The sequence below is a fragment of the Triturus cristatus genome, chromosome 9 (assembly GCF_964204655.1).
Source record: "Triturus cristatus chromosome 9, aTriCri1.1, whole genome shotgun sequence".
NCBI lineage: Eukaryota > Metazoa > Chordata > Amphibia > Caudata > Salamandridae > Triturus > Triturus cristatus.
Window position 1 is genome coordinate 184,270,400 of NC_140592.1, and position 19,727 is coordinate 184,290,126.

Below are 19,727 nucleotides of genomic sequence, written 5' to 3' on the forward strand. Positions count from 1 at the left end.
ATGCTAGAGGGAGGTTGGAGAAGGTATTTCTCCAAGGGGCAAAATATTTATTTTCATGGTGAAACAAAAAAAGAAGTAAGGGCAAATTTACTGATTTTATTACATTTATACGACAGGAAAAAAAACACTGACTGCATTTATGGATGAGTTGATGTTTAGGCAGGTGAGCTGTCCAGTCAAAGCAATTATATTTGTAAACTGCTGTAAACTCTGGGATATCTAGTTAGTGGTGAATCTGATCAGAGACACCGACAATCAGAGGGAACATGTGACCTAAAAGAGGAGCCTTCAGGTTCTTCTAAAAAATTCCCCAAATATGTTTCTTTCTTTAGAACAAGATAGATCGACCAATCACTTTCTTTCTATAACAAGAATGAGCTGATATTTCACTGTTTTACTTTTGAACTTGAAGTGGATGAGACACTTCCTACTGGGTAGCTGCTCGGTAAATAGGGCTTTATTCCAGCGGCACCACATCCTTTGGGTGGTGGCTTTCTAGATCATCACAGAAGTATAAAACCTTGCACGGCTCTTTATAGAAAACCAGAGAAATCTGTTAGTGGTTGGGATGGTATGCTCCTAATGCATCATTCAATCATCCAATGTTGCCCTTCCTAGCAGAAGATTATTTTTCAGGATGTAGCACAATAGCATATGACTTAACACGTATTGATAAAGTTCATATTCACACATATATACCTTGGCACTGAATAACATACCTTTAATGTTACAGGACTCAATGAAACTCATTTTATCAATCTCAGGACAAAGAAAGGTTGGTAATAAAACGTGTGACCATTAAGTCAAATACAAATTCCAGCATTAGACCAATGAGTCACTAGACCCAGCATTTCAATACCTATAAAATGCCCCAACAAAGACTGAGTAGCAGTAATTGCACCAAGAAAATTATCACATGCTCTAGTAGCCCTCCTATCTTCAGTCAGGAGGGGTCACAGCTCATACAGCAGAAGAAGCAACAGGTCTTTGACAGGACATTGCATGTTCTTCCATGTGGTGTAGATTATTAAATATCGCCACCGGAGTCCTGACCTTCAGAGAGAGTTAAACTACTGTATTACCACCTTCCTGAGCTAAGTCTTTGTTTTTTACATCAGTCCTAAATGCAACTGGCAGCAAATTCAATTTTACTGGAGTTTAGGGCCAGTCATATCTCCTGCTGCCAAATATGGATTACATCCAAAACACTGGAAATGGACGTTAACCAATCTGGGGGAGCTCTAGCTGCACGTCTCAAGAGGAAATGTTGAATCCTATGCTCAGTAAATCTATCAAATGAAATGCAATGGTTTAATAGAAACACTGAAGAGTACAGGGAAAAGAGAGCACTCTGTGGTAACTACTCCATTCTTCATGACCAGGTAGGTCATATCTTTCAGAAACACATCAAAACAATTGAGTGAATTTGCAGAAATCAAAGATGTATGCTGCAAGTGGTTTAGGAGTATCCCATGATCCGTAGTGTCAAAAACAGCCAAGAAGTCCAGCAGCACCAAAAGGGTCACTTTCAAAATCTGTGACTATCTTTCCCATATATTAATTGGGGCTGTTTCATAGGCTAAGCAGCCGATGGGAACCCTAGGTGTGATGATTGTTTTGCACCATTTTCTCCATAGTGATGAGCAAATGAATCTCAGCCATAGGTTTATAATTATCCATACTGATGGCCTCAGTGAGGGCTTTTTAAGCAAAGAGCTAACGCTAGACTGCTTCCTAAAGTATTAGTTTACAATTTTAGGGATGACCAGAGCCTTCAATGCAGCCATTTCTTCTATGAACAGCAGGGGGTACCTGAACACTTCGTGAAGCTCATCCCTTTATTAGAAAGCTCAATTTGTAGGGGAGTGATTGTAGTCAGTGGAGATGTTTGAACCTAGACTGCAAAAGGAGGCATGTACAAAGAGTTTTTAATGGTGCCTCTCGGTTCATTTTGTCGCTACGTGATCACTCTTGAATAATCACCATTTTGCCAACAAAGACATTCTGAATCTCTTGCAGACTACTCAAGCAATCAGCAAGGTTTCTATTGACTTTTAGGATCTTAAATGGTTCCCAGTACAAGAATAGTGTCTTTAATCCTTGATTTAAAGTACTGGAATTTGTGCCAGACCTGCTCCATTTATATAACAGCGCTGAGCTGGGTTTTTTATTCCCTTTAGTTCCTTTCTGAATAATTTTTTAGAATGATTGGCTTTCTTTCAGGCTGAGACCAATGTAATTTGTGCTAACTGGTTACCAATCCTTTTAGAGAGATGGTATATAAATCTACCTACTCATCTACCTGGGAATGGGACTGTGATTAAAGGAGCTTTAATATCAGCAGTTCAATGTTTTAAAATTGTTCACCTCATTGGCCCATTTCTTTTCCCCTCATCTCCCAGCTGGCAAGGTACAAGTGCATGGTAAAAGGCTGGAAAACTGGGTATGACAAGAGCAACTTGTCTGTGGTAAGGACTAACTGGGGTATGGTCCATGGCTGTTTTCATGGATGGATGTGTTATTCCACTTCTTATCCCTCTCTGTTTCCAAGGAACCCAGGAAATATGAAATATCTTGTCTAATTTAGAGATCTACCCACAATGTAAAATTTCCCATAGTAAATATGTGCTGACTGATGCTCATTAGGGAGGTTATTACCACTGACGTGACCATATCTATAAAAAAAGTATACTCTACTACTACTATAGGGCTAGAAGGGAGGGGCATCCACTTCCTTCCTTAAACAATAATCAGCTAGATAAATAGTTTACCCCTCTCCCTTTCCAGCATTCTCCTGATGAACATTGCATACTCCTGCTAAGTAGCACACTTGCACCTTCCTAGCAGTACCTTTGAAATGGAGAAGTGAGCCTACAGGAAAAAATGTCCATGTTTCTTTTTGAAGGAGAGCCACCATTTGGCGATAAATGATGTACTCTAAGAATGATAAAGACATAGAGATCAAAAGTCACTGGTAAACTTAAAAAACACTAAACAAGAATGTACTGTAAGCAATAGGTTTACTAGAGTCAAATAGATATCACAACATATATTCATCCACCTTAAAGCCAAAGTCTGGCTACAACAGTTATGTCAGAAATATTATGTTTTATGTCATATTTCTTGCAGCATTACTATGATACAGTGATATTATACACTGACATAAAGGTCTGAAGGAATGCAGATGTTTAGCTATTGATTTAACACTGTGTTTCAATTAGAGTAAAACAATGATTAATAATAAATAAAGTTGTCATACATAATTTGTGATATGAACAAGCCACTAGAAATATAGGCTAGAATTTTAGTAGCTTACTTATATTTGTTGCCCGCAATGCTATTTAGAGCCATTAATGCTTAAGCTGAACTGACAGCTCCTGTTATGGAATAGTTTATTCAGAAGCAGACTTTTGTCAATATATAACATCTACATACAGAAAATGTTGCTTATAAGTAATATTTGATGGGGCATTGCCAATGTTGACTATGTTTTATAGTGTTCGGTACATTTTATAATGACATTGTAAAGCAATGTGGAAAATGGTATATAACCTTTTTCTCTCCACGTATTAATACAAAATACATTTGTTCCCATAAAATCTGTTTCTTGGCCCTTAAATGTTACAATTCACATTTTTGATATACAAAGCACCAGTGCTAGCTACTATAGACAAAATCAGTTTGGGTGAGAAAAAGACCAAACACTACTGTATGAGATGAGGAACCATTTTGTTTCAGGAGGTTATACGGTGGAATTGAGCAAGCCATAAACTTTCACACACGTCACCACATAGGAAAAATGCACACAATGCGTTTCACATACTTTTGTTGAAATAGCTTAATAGCTGTAAACTTCTGTTAGACAGTTAAATCATAACGTTTTCTTTGACATTTTACCACCATGCACCAAATCATAATAAACCAATTATTAAATAAAAGGCACATATGCAAAATACACACAAGTTTGAAAATGTAGGTAAAATACTTCATGCATTATGAATGTAAAGTATAAAGTTGGAACATCATATAAAATGTTCTGCACAAAGACCTAAGAAAGGTTGATTCAACATTACTTTAGGAATAGCACATCATCTAAGATCTCACTAGCTCCTTGTACTGATTTACCAGACAAAAAACTACAACAAAGATGTCTACATATTGCATATAACATTTATCCCAGTTCACAACCTATATCATTTGCTATTCACAATTAGGTATTATATTAGAACTGCCACCTTTTCAAACATTTAATCTTTATTGTAAATACCCTGTACGGCATATACTGACTTCTGGTTTTTAAACCGTTTGTGACAGTGAGCCTTTTTAATGCTACACTGTTAACAAGGATAATCATTGCAAATAGCCCACATTAATATTACATTTGATTGGTGAAAGAAGTTGGAACACTTGGAGCATAACCGGTCTGATTGTAGGGTTGCTGAGAGTATCCACTCAGTTGACCTAGGTTCGGCTGTTGGCTTATTTCTCCTTGTTGGTTGTACCCAGCAGGTGGGCCATAGGTATCTTGACTAAGCCCTCCCTGGTTATATGATTGATTGTAGCCACTGGGTTGTTTTTCCATGGTTTCTTGAGGGTATCTCTGTCCAGTAGAATGCCATCCAGTTTCCTTGAAAACAAACCAAATATTTCCAGCCCACAGGATGAAATTCAAGAATCCGAAGACCTATTAAAAAAGAACCAAAAGGGTTAGCATATTTTCTAATATCACATAACAATTTATTTTTTTACATTGATGCACACATGTAGATTCATATTTACCTAGTAAGTTATTTGTCATAAAAATGTGACTTACATCATAGTTGCCCATATACATGTGCTCAAGTCTGATCAGTCACTCTCCCCAAAGTTTTGATACCCCTCCTTACCAATATCATAAGCCCATGAGTCCACTGTAACTTAAAGATATCTCTTCAGTTCCCCAGAGGTTCAACCAGTACTAACTGCAACTACAAGCAACTCCAGTAACTCAATTCAATGCCAGTATTTTATGACTGACTCTTTGGCACTTACTAACTGTTTCTCCATGTGAGTTCTCACTGAGAAAATCAATGGTCATCTCCCTATAACTGTTGCTATCGCTAAAGAGCTTGAATATACCACCCGAAGACATACATTTAATGGCCACACTAGATCAGGCAATAACTTTAATCGGCAAAGTTCTAAGTGTTATGAGACAATGACCACTAATCCACAGGAGGCAACCTCTTTTGCTAGAGCTACTCTAGCAGACATCTAAATTCAATTTTGTCAAAAATGCCAATCCAACATTGGGCCTAGAGGAAAACCTCTGTTTACTAGTAACTATGGTGGACAGTATGCTGATGACTGTTACTTTGCTCGTAAGCAACTGAGAAAGACTTCTAAGCATAAGGGGCAAACTTAGGATCCTCACACTTTAGTCAAGTAAAAAGACTCCTCACAAATAATCAAGATGATAGTTATAGGCAAAAAAGAAGCAAAAGAAAACCAAAGCTTGAGAAAAATTAATTTTTACACAAGCTCAGGCAATGTTTGGATGTATTGAGAATAATGAATGAACAGCATTCTCATATAAATTCTGAGGACTGGTCCAAATTCCTTTCTGAGTTGTATCAGCCTACTATAAATGTTCCTGCCAACAGTTTTATTTCTGATACATAAGTGGAGGGAAACCTCTCCTTTGATAAGTTATTGTGTTATTCGGACTCTTAAAGCCAGTTGTTCTGCCTTACTTGCTCTTCTAGCAATTTGCATTCCTATTTCATGGACCTCTGGTTGTACTTGATACACTGAATCGGAGCTGCTTGTGGGCCAGATTACCTAAAATAGGTATTAGCTGTGGCTTGTTAAAACTTACTAAATATCTCCATGGAGGAAACTGGGCAAATAAAGTGCTACTGACAACAAAATCCAATCATAAACAGCCTAAAGCAGAGATGTGTTCTAGACGTTTGATGTTTGCCTTATTCCTTGCAGATTTTCCATCAAAGCTATCTCAGGTCGATACCTTTCCTCCTAAAATATTAATAAGCATATAAATGTATTACTTTATGCTGAGGGTCTTGATCACACTCCAAGAGGTTTGCAAAAACAACTGACAGCATTACAAAATTATGCTCCAAAAAACATCTAGTGAATGTGATTAAGAGAGAAAAAGTGTTTCTACTGTTGACATTTGGGCAATGAGAAACAGGAGACTTTAAAACTGCTCAGATGCTTAGTTGTTCAATAAAATAAAACCCTCATAAGAATTAATTCAGGGCCAGATGTATCACAGGGTTTTGCCCATTATTTGCCTATGGGAAACAGTGTTCATACATATGGCCCCCAGTGTCTTCTCTGAAAGGAAGGTGCTACTTCGAATCTATGTTTGGAGGACATTTGTTTACTCCCTATCTGAAGGTATATAATGCAAAAGTAATTCCAGCTACTTTGTACATCGGCCCTCCTTTAATATTCGACTTGGTTACTAAATCAGAATCAGTGCATAATTTGAGCCAGTGGTTTCTGGTGCTTGCTACTGGCATTTATCTGTCAACACTGACACTCGTGGTAGTCTGCCACATGGTGGTGCAGACAGTCTAATTTAGAGATGAGCACAACAGTTTATAATTAGTATAATGTGCATTAAAAATGATTAACACCTGCCAACCAAGCCATTCTAACAGCTTCATGGCCTCTAATAGTCTGAATCGTTACACTTGTAGGAGTGTGATGGGTAGTTGTTCTGTTGGTATGTCATTGGTAGTAATGGCAGGGGCACAAGATGGATAGAACAAGCTCCACTAATTCTGCCCCAGTGAAATCTACTCAACGAGTAACAGGTCAACAAAAGTTGAGTTTATACTTTGGTATCGGGCACTTACGTTTGAGTGCGATTTGATTAATGAGGGAAGTCACACAATAACAGGTATGCCCTGAAGGAATTATTGTTGAGTAAAAACTATTTGGACAGGAGAAAACAGCAGCTGCTTATTGTTTTGCACCTAATCGCATTTTTTATTAAATTAAGGGTACTGGATGTTCGTATCAAAGTTAGTACCGTGAAGACCCTTTCTTCTAACTGCAACGGCCCTTTCAGGTTACAAGGTGCTTTATTTAATTTTCTACTGTTCTGTCCAAGATATTATTTGGAAAGAGATGTAACAGCATTTTTGGAGAACAAGACTAACTGAATATGAACGCTGAAGGCTGTGGTTTTCTTTTTAAAATGATCAACATTGTTATTGGCTTGCTTATAATGGTACTTAGTAATTAACTGAAGATGCATTTAGTAGTTTGTGGTGCTTAAAGACTTCTTTTAAATGTTTGTAGGGGTATTAAATTGCCGGATAAACTCCTTTGATTAGGTTGCGTAGCGAGGATGCCTTGGGCCCTGTTGCAGGCAAGGAAAATGGTCCCCTCTGCTATCTTTCAATGGGTAGTAAAACAGCCATAAATAAGGAGTTGTGAATTTATGGTACCCCTGGACCCTGGTCACAACCCAAGTATCGAACTAACAATAGCAGCACAACCTCAAAGAACTACGGGGCATATTATCAAGACAGGCGATAAAATTATCGCCGCTTTAGATGTGAAGGACATTCAACATGGGCTTCAATTGGAATCCTGTCACAGCAACCACAACCTGCAAATGCTACAAAACTGCTGAGTGACGTTAAGAGGAAAGGTTTGCCACAGGCATGCCACCACACCTTACTGGAGGCAATAACCTTTCCTAGGAGCTGGGGTCTTACGCAGAAGAGGAGTGACTGCATCTGGTTTCAGTGCACGGTCTAAAAGGGGTTAAAAGGGGCCATAAATGGAAATGCTGACCTCATCTCCTCCTGTTGTTTGGTCTGTTGCACTGCAGACTGCATCAGGGCCCATGCACAGCTGAGGTAGTGTGTGTGGCTAAATGTATTTGTTATGCTTCTTCCCAGTACCGTCTTGTGTAAGAGTGTAGCTCTCTGTAGCACAAAACAGGTCTTCAGACACTAGCCAAGTAAGCACAGGAAGTCATAGGTCTCCCTTGTAGAGGACAGATTAGGAGACTGCTACATTTGAGGGTGAGAAGAGGGGGATAAATCTGGGTGGAGGCAGGGCCGGGACCAAGCAGTGCAATATCCAGGTTGTCCGCAAGTCCCCCAAAGGCTGAATCTCCTGTGTGGCCAGTAAGTGAAGGAGGTTGCGGGGCTGTCCTCTCCACATGTCAGTCAGTTTGGATAGGGGGATACGGATGGACATTTGCTATTGTTAAAGTGATCTCTGTGTTAAACTGCCTATGGGGTGCAGTGCCACGTGCAGGATTTGAAGAGGTGAAAGATCATTAAAGTGGATGGTGTTTTTCCTTCATATGCACCTTCCTTTCCAGGTCTAGGGGGCACTAGGAAGAAAGACATGGTTAAAAGAGCATCACTTGTGAGCTAGTGCTTTAAGTGCCGGCTGTACCACCTGAAGGTAATGGTTTAAGTTCTACTGTGTCTGCATGAAGGTCCTGGCAAACACAAGTGACATTCTTTATCCTCACATGTGATATTTTTGCAGCTGAGCAGCATCTTTATCACAAGATTTGTTTTGGGCAGATAGGTTCTTTTTATAGCTTTAACCTTAGTTGGAATGGGAATTTTCTGCATGTTTTAGGGCCCCAAGCATACGCTTTGGCCCCTGGGGACCTGTCTGCATGCCTATATAAACTAATGCTCTGGCTCATTTGTGTTGTTGTATGACCATGGAGCACATGAGCAATACTTGTAAATCTCACCATTCTTCTCAACATGACGTTAAGGGAGGGAAACGGTAAAGGGTGGTGTATGATGTTGACCTTTTAAAATCAGAGAACTGGACACAGGTTCTCATTAAACCCCTTTCTGAGGTCCTTCAAAAAGATAAGGGGTCCACTGAAACAGAATGTCTATCTGATGACAAGCCTTCTTTTCCTCGGTCACCTTTGTCTAGGGTTGTCTTTTCTCTTTCCTCAATTTATCTTGGCCATATGATAATGAAGATGCAAATCAGTCCACAGATTTAGGTTGCCTGCCATGTTTGAGTATTTAGCCATGAATGTCCACTGGACAAGAGAGGAAGCCCTTGCATGGGTTGTATTATACATTGTGCCCCAGGGCCACAACAGGCAAGTGCGCCCGCTTTGTGTGTCCCACAATGGTATTACAGAAGGGACTGCAGATATAGGTGCATTCCCTTCTGTAATACTGATAGAGCTGGCGCACATGTAGCACCAGCACTATCATGAGAGGAAATGTACTCATTTACGTTGGGACATGGCCCCATGCACATGTGAGAATCCATTTGCCTCAGCACCTGCACCTTATTGGGGAAGTGGGCGTAGATGCAAGCATGCTCCTAGGAACTGCACTGAAGTGAGCCACAAAAAGGTTATTCTCTTTCAGTGCGCATCCTAATGTCAGTTGTCTGGAAGGAGCAGGGGGGCCCATGGACTGCCCCCAGGCTACACCATGCAGTTGGGTGCAGTAACTCACTGCACCTTCCTGCAAGAGAATGTCTCTCCCCTTTTGAAAATGCAGACGGCATGCCACCTGCACTGTGAAACAAGGAGCAGCTTTGATAAAACCGCTCTGTATTTCGTTTGAATGTGCTGCCCTGTGGGGTAAACTGGTTATGAAACTGGCTTGCCTCTCAGTCCTGCTGCTGAAGCCATGGCTGGTTTTCTGATGTTGCAGCTCCTGGAATACAAAGAGCAGTTCTCATGATTCTTTCTGAAATGCCAGATGCAGCTGTCGGATTCTAATACCATTAATTCCAAGAGTCAACCTCGATTTTCTGGTCACGTCATTACAAAAGGAGTGGAAATGAATTTTGACTCTGGCACAGAAGAGGAACCCTCCTCTCTATAAGGGAGTGACAAGGGCGGAGCCAGTGCTCTTCCAGGAGAAGCATGCCTGAACAGATTGTTATAGGGACTTCAGGAAGGTTTACAGTACACCAAGATACAAGAGCTGAAAAAGGAGCAGGGTATATGTTAGAAATTGGGTCTCTAGTTGGCAGAAGTGTGGACCCTGTCCAATTAGGGATCACAATCCTAGTCAGTGCAAGTCAGATACACACCCAAAATTAACCTGTACTCACCCACTGGTAGCTTGTTACAGAGCAGTCAGGCTTAACTTAAGAAGCAATGTGTAAAGTATTTGTGCAACGCACACACACACACACACACAGTAACACAACGGATACACCAGAAAAAGACTCCACACAGGTTTAGAGAATAGAGAATATTTATCTGCGCAAAATAAGACCAAAATGACAAGAATCCAATAAGTGGAAAACAACATATGAATATTTAAAGATTAAGTGCAGAAATAGTGCTTAGAAGTCTCTAGTCATCTAAAGGTTATTTGAGGTCATGAGGGACCGGTGCAAATCCAAACTTCAGGCGAACAGGCCGGCTACAGGACCCAGGCAAATACCTCTGAAGAAATTCCTTAGATGGAGCTTTTGTTGTCATCGAGGGTTGTTGTCAAGCTCCGTTTAAGTGAATGCAATACCTTGTCGTTGAGCCATGCAAAGCGTCATCTTCTTGCAGCTCAGACTGTGGAACTGCAGTCGTCAGGCAGCCTCTGCATTGGCGTTGAAGGGCGATGCAACGGAATTTCTCACACAGTCGATGCAATGCAGCAGTTTTTGATGAAAACTGCTGCAGAACCCACTTCTGAGATCCAGTGGTGAGCAAAACAGGGAAAACACCACATAAAAATAATCCATGCCAGGTTAGAAAAATAAAGCTTAATTTAATGAACAAACAAGACCAAAACAACAATCACCTAATAAGTAGAACAGGACATATGATTTTTTAAAGATTAAATTAAAGTATAGTGCTTAAAAGAATAATGCTCCAAACGAGGACATTTGGTTGCGCTTGCCTGGGGTAAATCCAAAGGTTCAGGCTAACTGCGAATACAGGGACCATCCTTGTACTGCTGAGAAATTTCCTTTGGCTGGAGGATGCATCGACGTCGAAGACCAGACTGGAGCAGTAGAGGAGGCGATGTCTCATCTTTTTATCCTGCTGGATGTAAGCAATGCGTCAGTTCCGATCCGGGCAGTCAGAAATGTGTTGTCAAGCGAACCCCTCTCAATGAAGGAGATGTTCCGTAGTTGAGCCGGGCAGCCGGTGATGCGATGCCATTTCCCGCAGTGGCAATGTGTCGGCATCGAGGGAAGATGCACCGGTTACAACTGGTGTAACAATGGCAATGCGTGGATCTTAAAGGAAAACAGCAAGCAACCCCACTTCCAAGGGCCCAGGACTGGATTCGCAGAACCCACAGTTAGCAGAGTCCATGGGCTAGATAAGGGTTGTTGGAAGTCTTGAATGTCCCTGAGACTTCAAAAATAAGAGACAAACCAATAAGCCCTAGAAATCACTTTGGTTCTGGGGAAGTAAAGCTGCAGGTCCAGTCCTTCTCACTCCTAGGCAAGGAGGGCAGCAGGCAGCAGGGCAGGCACACCAAAGTAGGAGTCCAGCAGAGTGACAGTCTTTCCAGCAGTACAGCATTCCTTCTTCCTAGCAGAATGTCTTCAGGTACAGAAGTGTACTGAGCTGATGGTGTCAGGGGTCCAGTACTTATACCCAGTTGTGCCTTTGAAGTGGGTGAGACTTCAAGGAAAATACTTTGAAGTGCACAAGGTTCCTGCCTTTCCAGCCCTGACTCCAGACTCACTACGGGGGGTATGCAACTCATTGTGTGGGGTCAGGCACAGCCCTCTGCAGGTGCAGGTGTCATCTCCCACCTCCCAATCCGGGCCATCCTGCCAAGGACGGCCCTTTAGCCTGGTGATGGCCCATCAGGTTGTGAATGGTCCATCAGGCCCAACTAAGCTCTCTTTGTGTGCGGCTGTCTAGAGGGAATGCACAAAGTCCGGATCTCACCCACCACAGGCGTGTATTCAGAGACAGGTAGAGGCCCAAACTGGTGAATGTAAAAAAATGTCAACTTTCTAAAAGTAGTATTTTCAGGCTTGGAACTTAAAATCTAACTTTAACTTAAGTTGTGAGTCCAGAGACAATAAACTCAAAATATGTATCTATTATGAATTGAAAATGACACTTATAAAATGTAATAAGAAAATCCCAATGTTAACTTATTGAAGAGATAGGCCTTGCAGTAGTGGAAAATGAATGTAAGAGTGTTTCACCAACTGAGCATGTAAAACTTAAAAGTACATGTTCAACTTTTTAAATACACCTCCCCTGCCCTTGGGGCTGTCCAGGGCCTGCCTTAGGGGTGACTTATAAGTATTAAAAAGGAAGGATTGGCCCTAGCAAGAGGGTTAACTTGACAGGTCAAAAAGGCAGTTTAAAACTTCACATATAGGCTCTACAAAGGACTGCCTGAGACATGTTTAAAGGGCTATTTGAGAGAGTGGCGCAATCGGTGCTGCAGGCCCACTGGGAGCATTTCATGTACAAGCCCTTCGCACAAGTATGGCACATTACTAGGGACTTATAAGTACATTCAATATGCCAATTGTGGATTACTGATTAGCAGTGGTAAAGTGCCCATAATACTAAGGCCAACAAAAATAAATTCAGCAAAACAGGAGGTCCGAAGGCAAAAAAGTCCTGGGAAACCACACCAAGGATGCCAGATCTAACATGTGTCCCCTGCCCCCAGTTGAAAGTGGGATGAGCTACCAACCCCTTGGCAGTTTTCATCGCTAAGGCATCATCACCATCAGCAGTGGCGTGGTCAGTTCCAGGAAGTTGCTCCTCTCAAAAGTCCAGTCCCTGTAGAGAGATGGAACACCTCAATACTTTGGGATTCTCACCCCTCATCTGCATTTACCATCTGAGGGGCCTGTGGGCTATCTTAACCCAGAAGGGACTACCAAACAGGTATAGCCAGAGCTTCTTCACTGACCATACCACAGCAAAGGTGCCCATTTTATTACACTCCAACTCTGTTTCCTGTGAAGGAGCCTCCTACTGATGAAGGTTGCAGGCTTATCCAGGCCCTCTTCATTTAACTGTAGAAGCACAGGCCCTCTTCATTCAGCTGTAAAAGCATCACCTACACCATGCTCTGAGGCGTCTGTCTGAACAATTAATTCTTGGGAGAAGTCAGGGTCACTGAGCACAGGTGCTGTGCACATGGCCTCCTTCAGGATGTCAAAAGTGTTCAGATCACCTGATGCGACTACTTCCTGGAAGTCAGCTCTGTCAAGGGGCAGCAATGGTGCCATATGCCTTGACAAATATCCTGTAATAACCTAAGCCTAAGAAGGCTCTCATTTCTGTCTGGGTCCAAGGGGGTTCCCAAGCCAGATTGGTCTCAATCTTGGCCCACTGGGGCTGCACCTTGCCACCTCGTACTTGATGACCCAAGTAGACTACAAAACCTTTGCCTATCTGGCACTTACTGGCCTTGATAGTCAGGCTGCACTCTGCAGAGATTGGAGCACTTTCCTGAGGTGCCAAAGGTGGTCCTCTCAGCTAGAGCCGAAGACCACAATGCCATCTAGATAGGTGGCACAGTAGTTCTCCAACCCATCCAGGACCTGGTTCACCAACCTATGGAAAGTGGCATGGGCATTCTTTAACTGGAAGGGCATGACCCAGAACTGGAAGTGCCCTTCTGGTATAGCAAACACAGACCTCTCTTTAGCCCCCTTGGTCAAGTCAATTTGCCAGTACCCAGACGATAGGTCAAACGTGCTAAAGAACTTGGCAGCTCCAAGCTGATCTATGAGCTCATCAGCTCAGGGGATGGGGTGTGCATCAGTGTAAGTGACTGCATTGAGTCTACGGTAGTCCACGCAAGACCTTAGTTGAAGTGTGACACCTGCTTGGACCAACACCACTGGTCTGGAACAAAGACTGTTTGAGGGCTCAATTACCCCTAACACCAGCATCATGGAGACATTAATGCTAGCTCTCACTTTGTCAGACAACCTGTCCATTTTGTTTTTCATAGGTGTTCCCAGTATCTATATCATTGGTGCACCATGTAATGAGTCCTGGGGTAAGTGAGAATAGAAAGGCAAACTGCCCCAACATCTGACAGTAGCTCTCTGTTGATCTAGGGTCAGAGTAGTTGAGAGGCTAACACGCTCGACTAACCCATCCTGCTCCTTGGAAGATAGGATGTGGTGGAGAGGTTTACTCTCCCGTTCTACCCCATCATCAGTGAACAGGGCCGGCTTTAACACTAGTGGGGCCCTGTTCGACAGTGTTTGTTGGTGCCCCCTCAAAGACCACCTCTGCCACGGATTTCCTCACTAGCACCCTTTAACAGTGCCCCTCAAGTCTCCATAACCACTGTCTCTCAGATTCATTTAGTTTTATAGCACCACTCCTACCAGTGTAATGTGTCAGAGCACTTGACAACACACACACATTGCACAGAGATAATCATATGTGTGTAAATCGTTGTATAGGAAATGTTACATCAGACAGGACTACAAGGTGTAGTGTAGGAGTGACTTGTCATAGATACGGGAAGGCAATATAGTTTAAGAGGCCTTATTCTGGAAAAGCAAAAATTCAGAATTTAAAACTTAACATCATTGTTAGGGGTTCTCTTTCATAATAAGAATTGTTTTCTACTCAAATGAACTCTTTTGGCAAGATTAAGGTAATGAAATACTGAGCAAGAAAACATATAGCTCTAACATATACCCTGCAGTTTGCATGCCGCCCTTTGATAACAGTTAATAGCTCAATGTTCCATATTAGGATTTTGACTACTAAACAACAAGTAACAAAAGGAGCTCTCTTACAGAAGCAGTAACCCACTGACCTATTTACATTATATGCACTTTGTTATCTGCATGGTACACTTTCTTAGCATCAGGCATTTTAACCCTCTGCACTATCTTAAGATGAGTCAAAACTTCCACTAGACAAACCTCTGGTCTCTTTCCAGGAAAACGATTAATCACCGGAGTTATCTTGACATTTTAATTGATGGCTGGAAATTGCTGGAGGCCAGGAACGTGTCAGCAGGTGCTTTTAAAAGGATAATATATTTGCATAAATTACACCCCCACCCCAAGTCAGCGCCCGGTGTGGTGGTACCGATCGCACCACCCTAGAGCCGGCCCTGTCAGTGACCAAGAGCATGGTAATCTCAGACCTCTCAAAGTGGGGCTTGAGGCAGTTAACATGCAGGACCCTCTAGGGGGCCACCAGGTAGGTGACATCGCTATTGCGTTTCTTTATTTCATAGGACCCAGGCCCACGGTCTTGCAGAGCTCAGTGCTTGACAGGCTCCATCACCTACACTTCCTAACCAGGCTGAAACTCAAGCAGAGTGGCATCCGGGTCATACCAGCATTTCATGTCCTCCTCGCTAGCTTCCAGATTCTCCTGGATGAGTTACCGGGAGCGTGCTGTTTGCTTGTGAAGGGCTAGCATGCAGCTGACCACATCCTGGGAGGCTCTCCTAGGAGCTTGCTCCCAGTACTCCTTCACCAAACTGAGAGACTGTTTCACAGGATGCCCATACAGAAGTTCAGAGGAGCTGAAGCTAACCCACTTCTGCGATACCTCCATGTAAGCAAATAAAAGACATGGCAATAGGAAGTCCCACTTTTGCCTCATACGTTCTGGTAAACCCATAATCATGTCTTTTAGGGTTCGATTGAACCTCAACCTACCCATTTGTTTGGGGGTGATAAGAAGTGGTTAACTTGTAGGCTACCCCACACCCCTTCCACATGACCTTCATGTAATTAGACATGGAGTTGGTACCCCAGTCAGACACCACCTCTTTGGGGAAACTCACAAGGATAAAGATCCCCATCAGTAACCTGGCCACTACGGGCTCAGTCACTGTCCTCTGAGGGATAGCTTCCAGGTACCAGATGGCATGGTCCACCAAGAATAGAATGTATCTGTTAGACCTGGAACCATTGGCGTGGGTCTCCCTTCCATTTTTTGCTGTTGTCTCTGATGTTTTTGCTGGTTTTAGATGCTTTGGGCACTGCGTCACTGCTATTCAGTGCCACAGTGCAGGTGCTCCCTATTTTAAATTGATGTATGGATTAGTGACTCCATTGTTGGCATGTTTGGTTTACTTATCAGACCCTAGTACAGTGCACTGCCTGTGCCCAGGGCTTGTAAATCAAATACTGCTGGTGGGCTTGCAGCACTGATTGTGCCACCCACCGGAGCAGCTCGTAAAATGTGTCTCAGGCCTGCCATTGCAGGGACTGTATGCAGACTGGTACTGACATGTTGACTTGGCATGTGCACCCACTTGCCAGTCCCCACACCGTCCCTTTTCCACATATCAGACACCCCTAAGGTAGGTCCAAGGGCAGGGTGCATTGTAGGTAAAAGGTAGGACATGTTCTGATGTGTGTGGCATGTCCTAATAGTGACATTTTTGTTTTTCACTATTTCAAGGCAACCTGCTCCCATAGGCCAGAATGGGCAGTTTGATTATAACACCTTATAATGATAACTGACCCACGGAACATGGTAGAAAAACAAATTTAGTATGTCTGAACTCAGAATGATAAAATACAGCTTTTAGTGAAGTTGCTTCTAACATTCTGTATTTGAAAATACCACTTTTTAGAAAGTAGGTATTTTCTTGCCTAACTATCCAAGCCTGCCTCTGCAAGGTTGTGCATTCCATGTCTGGTTTCTGAGTGAAAGGGGCTGGAGGGCTCCAGGAGACAGGGTGAGTCAGCACAAGGCTGAATAGACCTATCTGCATGAGGAGTGGTGGGAGGAGTAGGACCCGGGCCTGAATAGGGCTGTGCCTGCCTTCCACAATGCTGGCTCCACCTCCTGTGGTGTGTCTAAGGACCCTGGCCCACACTGACAAAGGAAGAAGGTGCACACTGGCAGGATGCACCCAGAACTGGTTTGGACTAGGTACAGACACTCTCTGCCTTCAGAGACAAAGGATTTGGTGTATAAAAAGGGGGAGCCAGACCCCAGAACTTTAGATGAATTCTGGGAATCAAGACAAACCTTTGCTGAGGAGAAGAACCAGGAAGCTGAAGGAGGAGACTAGCCCTGTGCTGTGCTGTGTGTTTGGGGGTTGGCCTGCAGTAGTTGCTTCATTGCCAAAGAAAGGAGAAGAGGACTGAGTGTGCTTTTCATCAACTTGAAGAAGATACTCTAAGGGCTTGAACTTTTAGCTTGCCTCCTGCCTGAAGTCTCAGGGATACAAGACTTCACCAACCAGCTCCTCCCTGAACTCCCTTGCTGGGAATTGAAGTGCCTGCTGTTGTGCTGGGCCTTCTGAGAGCCTGCATGTCGCTGGGAGCTGTAAGCGCGACTCAACGATCAGAAGCGTGTTGCCGCCGCAGCAGTTGCCGTTGCATCACCAAGGAAGCGTGCTGCTGCTGCCGCCATCGCATCACCGAAGCGCGTTGCATCACCAGAGAAGCGTGCCGCCGCCGCAAGGGTCGCCGTTGCATCACTGGAGAAGCGTATTGCAGGGCCTGTCGTGGCTCAGAAGATCATTGAATCGCCGCACGGCCATCGGGAGTGCACGCATCGCATCAACATTGTCGCATCATAACCAAGACGCCATTTTGTCGCATCACAGCAGAGAGAAGTATCGCATCGAGGCGGCATCTTGTCGCATCGTATCGGAGAGCAGTAAGAAACCGACGCATCACCTCCCCACACAGCAAGGAAGCGAGCATCAACTCCCCTGCACAGCAGTAAGGAACCGACGCATCCACTCCCCTGAGTGTGAGGAACCGACGCATCACCTTCCCTGCGAACCTTTTGTTTGCTTTGCGTTACGCATCCAAGGTACTTTGAGAGTAAAGTGTCACATTTACAATCTTAAGAGAACGGAGCTATTTCCTACTATTTTAAAGTCTATTTTTGAGTACAGTATTCTGGATTTTTGTCGTTTAGTCTTGTGATAAGTCTATATAAAAATACTTGTTTTTTATAATACAACCTGTGTGGTGTCCATCTGTAGTGTTGTCACTGTATTACTGTATGTGTTCACAAATGCTTTACACACTGCCTCTGAGATAAGCCTGCCTGCTCGTGCCAAGCTACCAAGGGGGTGAGCAGGGGTTATTTTAGGAGTGTAGCCCCTAACCCTGACTAGACGCAAGGGTCCCTATTTGGTCAAAGGTACCTACTTCTGCCAACTAGAGACCCCCAAATCTAACAATATCCTTCACCCAAGGCTGTCTTTGGGTACAGAGGCCCAATGATGTTGGTTCCCCTCCACTCAAAGGGGTGCTAACAACAGGAAAAGGTTGCTGGGGGGCCTTGCACTTCCCCCGTCTTGCCACTCGCCTGGCAGGTAGGACAAGACCTACCTCATTTGAGGCCAATAAAAGTGGGTGACAAGCCTGCCAAAGGTCTTGTCTTGCCCCAAATGACATGCCAATGGCACATCATGAGCCAGATGCAGTAGGAAGGTTCTGGAGCACTGGGTTTAAGAGTTTCAGGTTCACTATACAGGAGACCATTCTTCCCGAAAATCAGGTGATTGCCAGAAGTATCACAAGCTGCCTGGGTCTCAGCCTGCTTTTTCTCAGCCTGCTTTTTTACTGCTTGAGCATGTAAAACTTAAAAGTATATGCCCATATTTTTAAATAACTGCATCCTGCCATTGGGGCTGTCCAGGATATGCCTTAGGTGTGACTTATATGTATTTAAAAGGAAGGTTTGGTCCTTGCAAGAGGTTTAACTTGCTAGATCGAAATGTCAGTTTAAAACTACACACACAGGCTATCCAATGACAGAACTGAGACATTTTGAAAGGGCTACTTGAGTGGGTGGCACAATAGGTGTTGCAGGCCCACTAGTAACATTTAATGTATGGCCCTGGGCATATGTAGTGCACTGTAATATGAACTTATAAGTAAATTAAATATGCCATTTGTTGATATGCCAATGTTACCATATGTTAAGGAAAGAGCACATTCGCTTTAGCACTGGTTAGCAGAGGTAAAGTGCCCAGAATACTAAGGCAAGCAAAAATGAAGTTAGCAAACTTAACTAGGAAGGAAAGGAGAACTGTACATGAAATGGAGGGGAAACAATCTTAATTGCAGACATCAAGTAGGAATCACACAAATACATTTTGTACACAACATTTCTAATTCTTTAGGCGCAGGCAGACTATGGGGCTGATTTGGAGTTTGGCAGAGAGGGTATTCTGTCACTATGGTGATGGAGTACCCATTCTGCCACCTCACAATCTGTCTGTCCTATTTAGAAGTGGGCAGAACTTGAGTATTTTGACAACAAAGGCACTCCGGCTCACTCGCCCATATACTGCACCAATAACCTGATGGTGTATGATCCGCTGGAATTTAGTCATCTGATTGCCAGCCCAATTTGGAATGGGTGGTCAGATAGCTTTTTTTGCTGCACCTAACCACCAGGTAAAACCTGACAGAAACTGCTCTCTATGGGTCAATTGGATGGCCTCCTGTTATGTGCTACTGGGCCATGAAAAAGCAGAAGTACTCATGACACCCACAAGATCTAACTAACCACTAAGTACTAAACTATGCAGACACCCTGGTTGGAAAGTTCCCTGGTGGTTCACCGAGAATGTGAGCCTATTGTTTGAGCCGCTGGCGCACTTTGATATCACAGAAGGGGTTGCAGTTGTTGTGCGGCCCCTTGTATAATATGAATAGAGGGGTGAAAGATAGGAATCAGTGTGATCTCAAGGGGGCATTCCCACATTTGTATGGTGGTGTGTCCCAATGCAAATGATGGAACCATTTCCCACTGTGCCCATGCTGTATGATGTCCAATTGGCTAA

General features: G+C 43.3%; 1 protein-coding gene across 2 annotated transcripts in view; it reads right to left on the minus strand.

Moving 5' to 3' along the window:
• Positions 1-3,003: 3,003 nt before the first annotated feature.
• The window catches only part of SYNPR (synaptoporin), a 686,271-nt gene continuing 669,547 nt past the window's right edge, over positions 3,004-19,727 (minus strand). For both annotated transcript variants that reach the window (XM_085624707.1, XM_085624708.1), the window contains one exon: positions 3,004-4,684. In XM_085624707.1, coding sequence (XP_085480833.1) covers positions 4,376-4,684 — 309 coding nt within the window. In that variant the 3' untranslated portion in view covers positions 3,004-4,375. The remainder of the gene's footprint in view (positions 4,685-19,727) is intronic.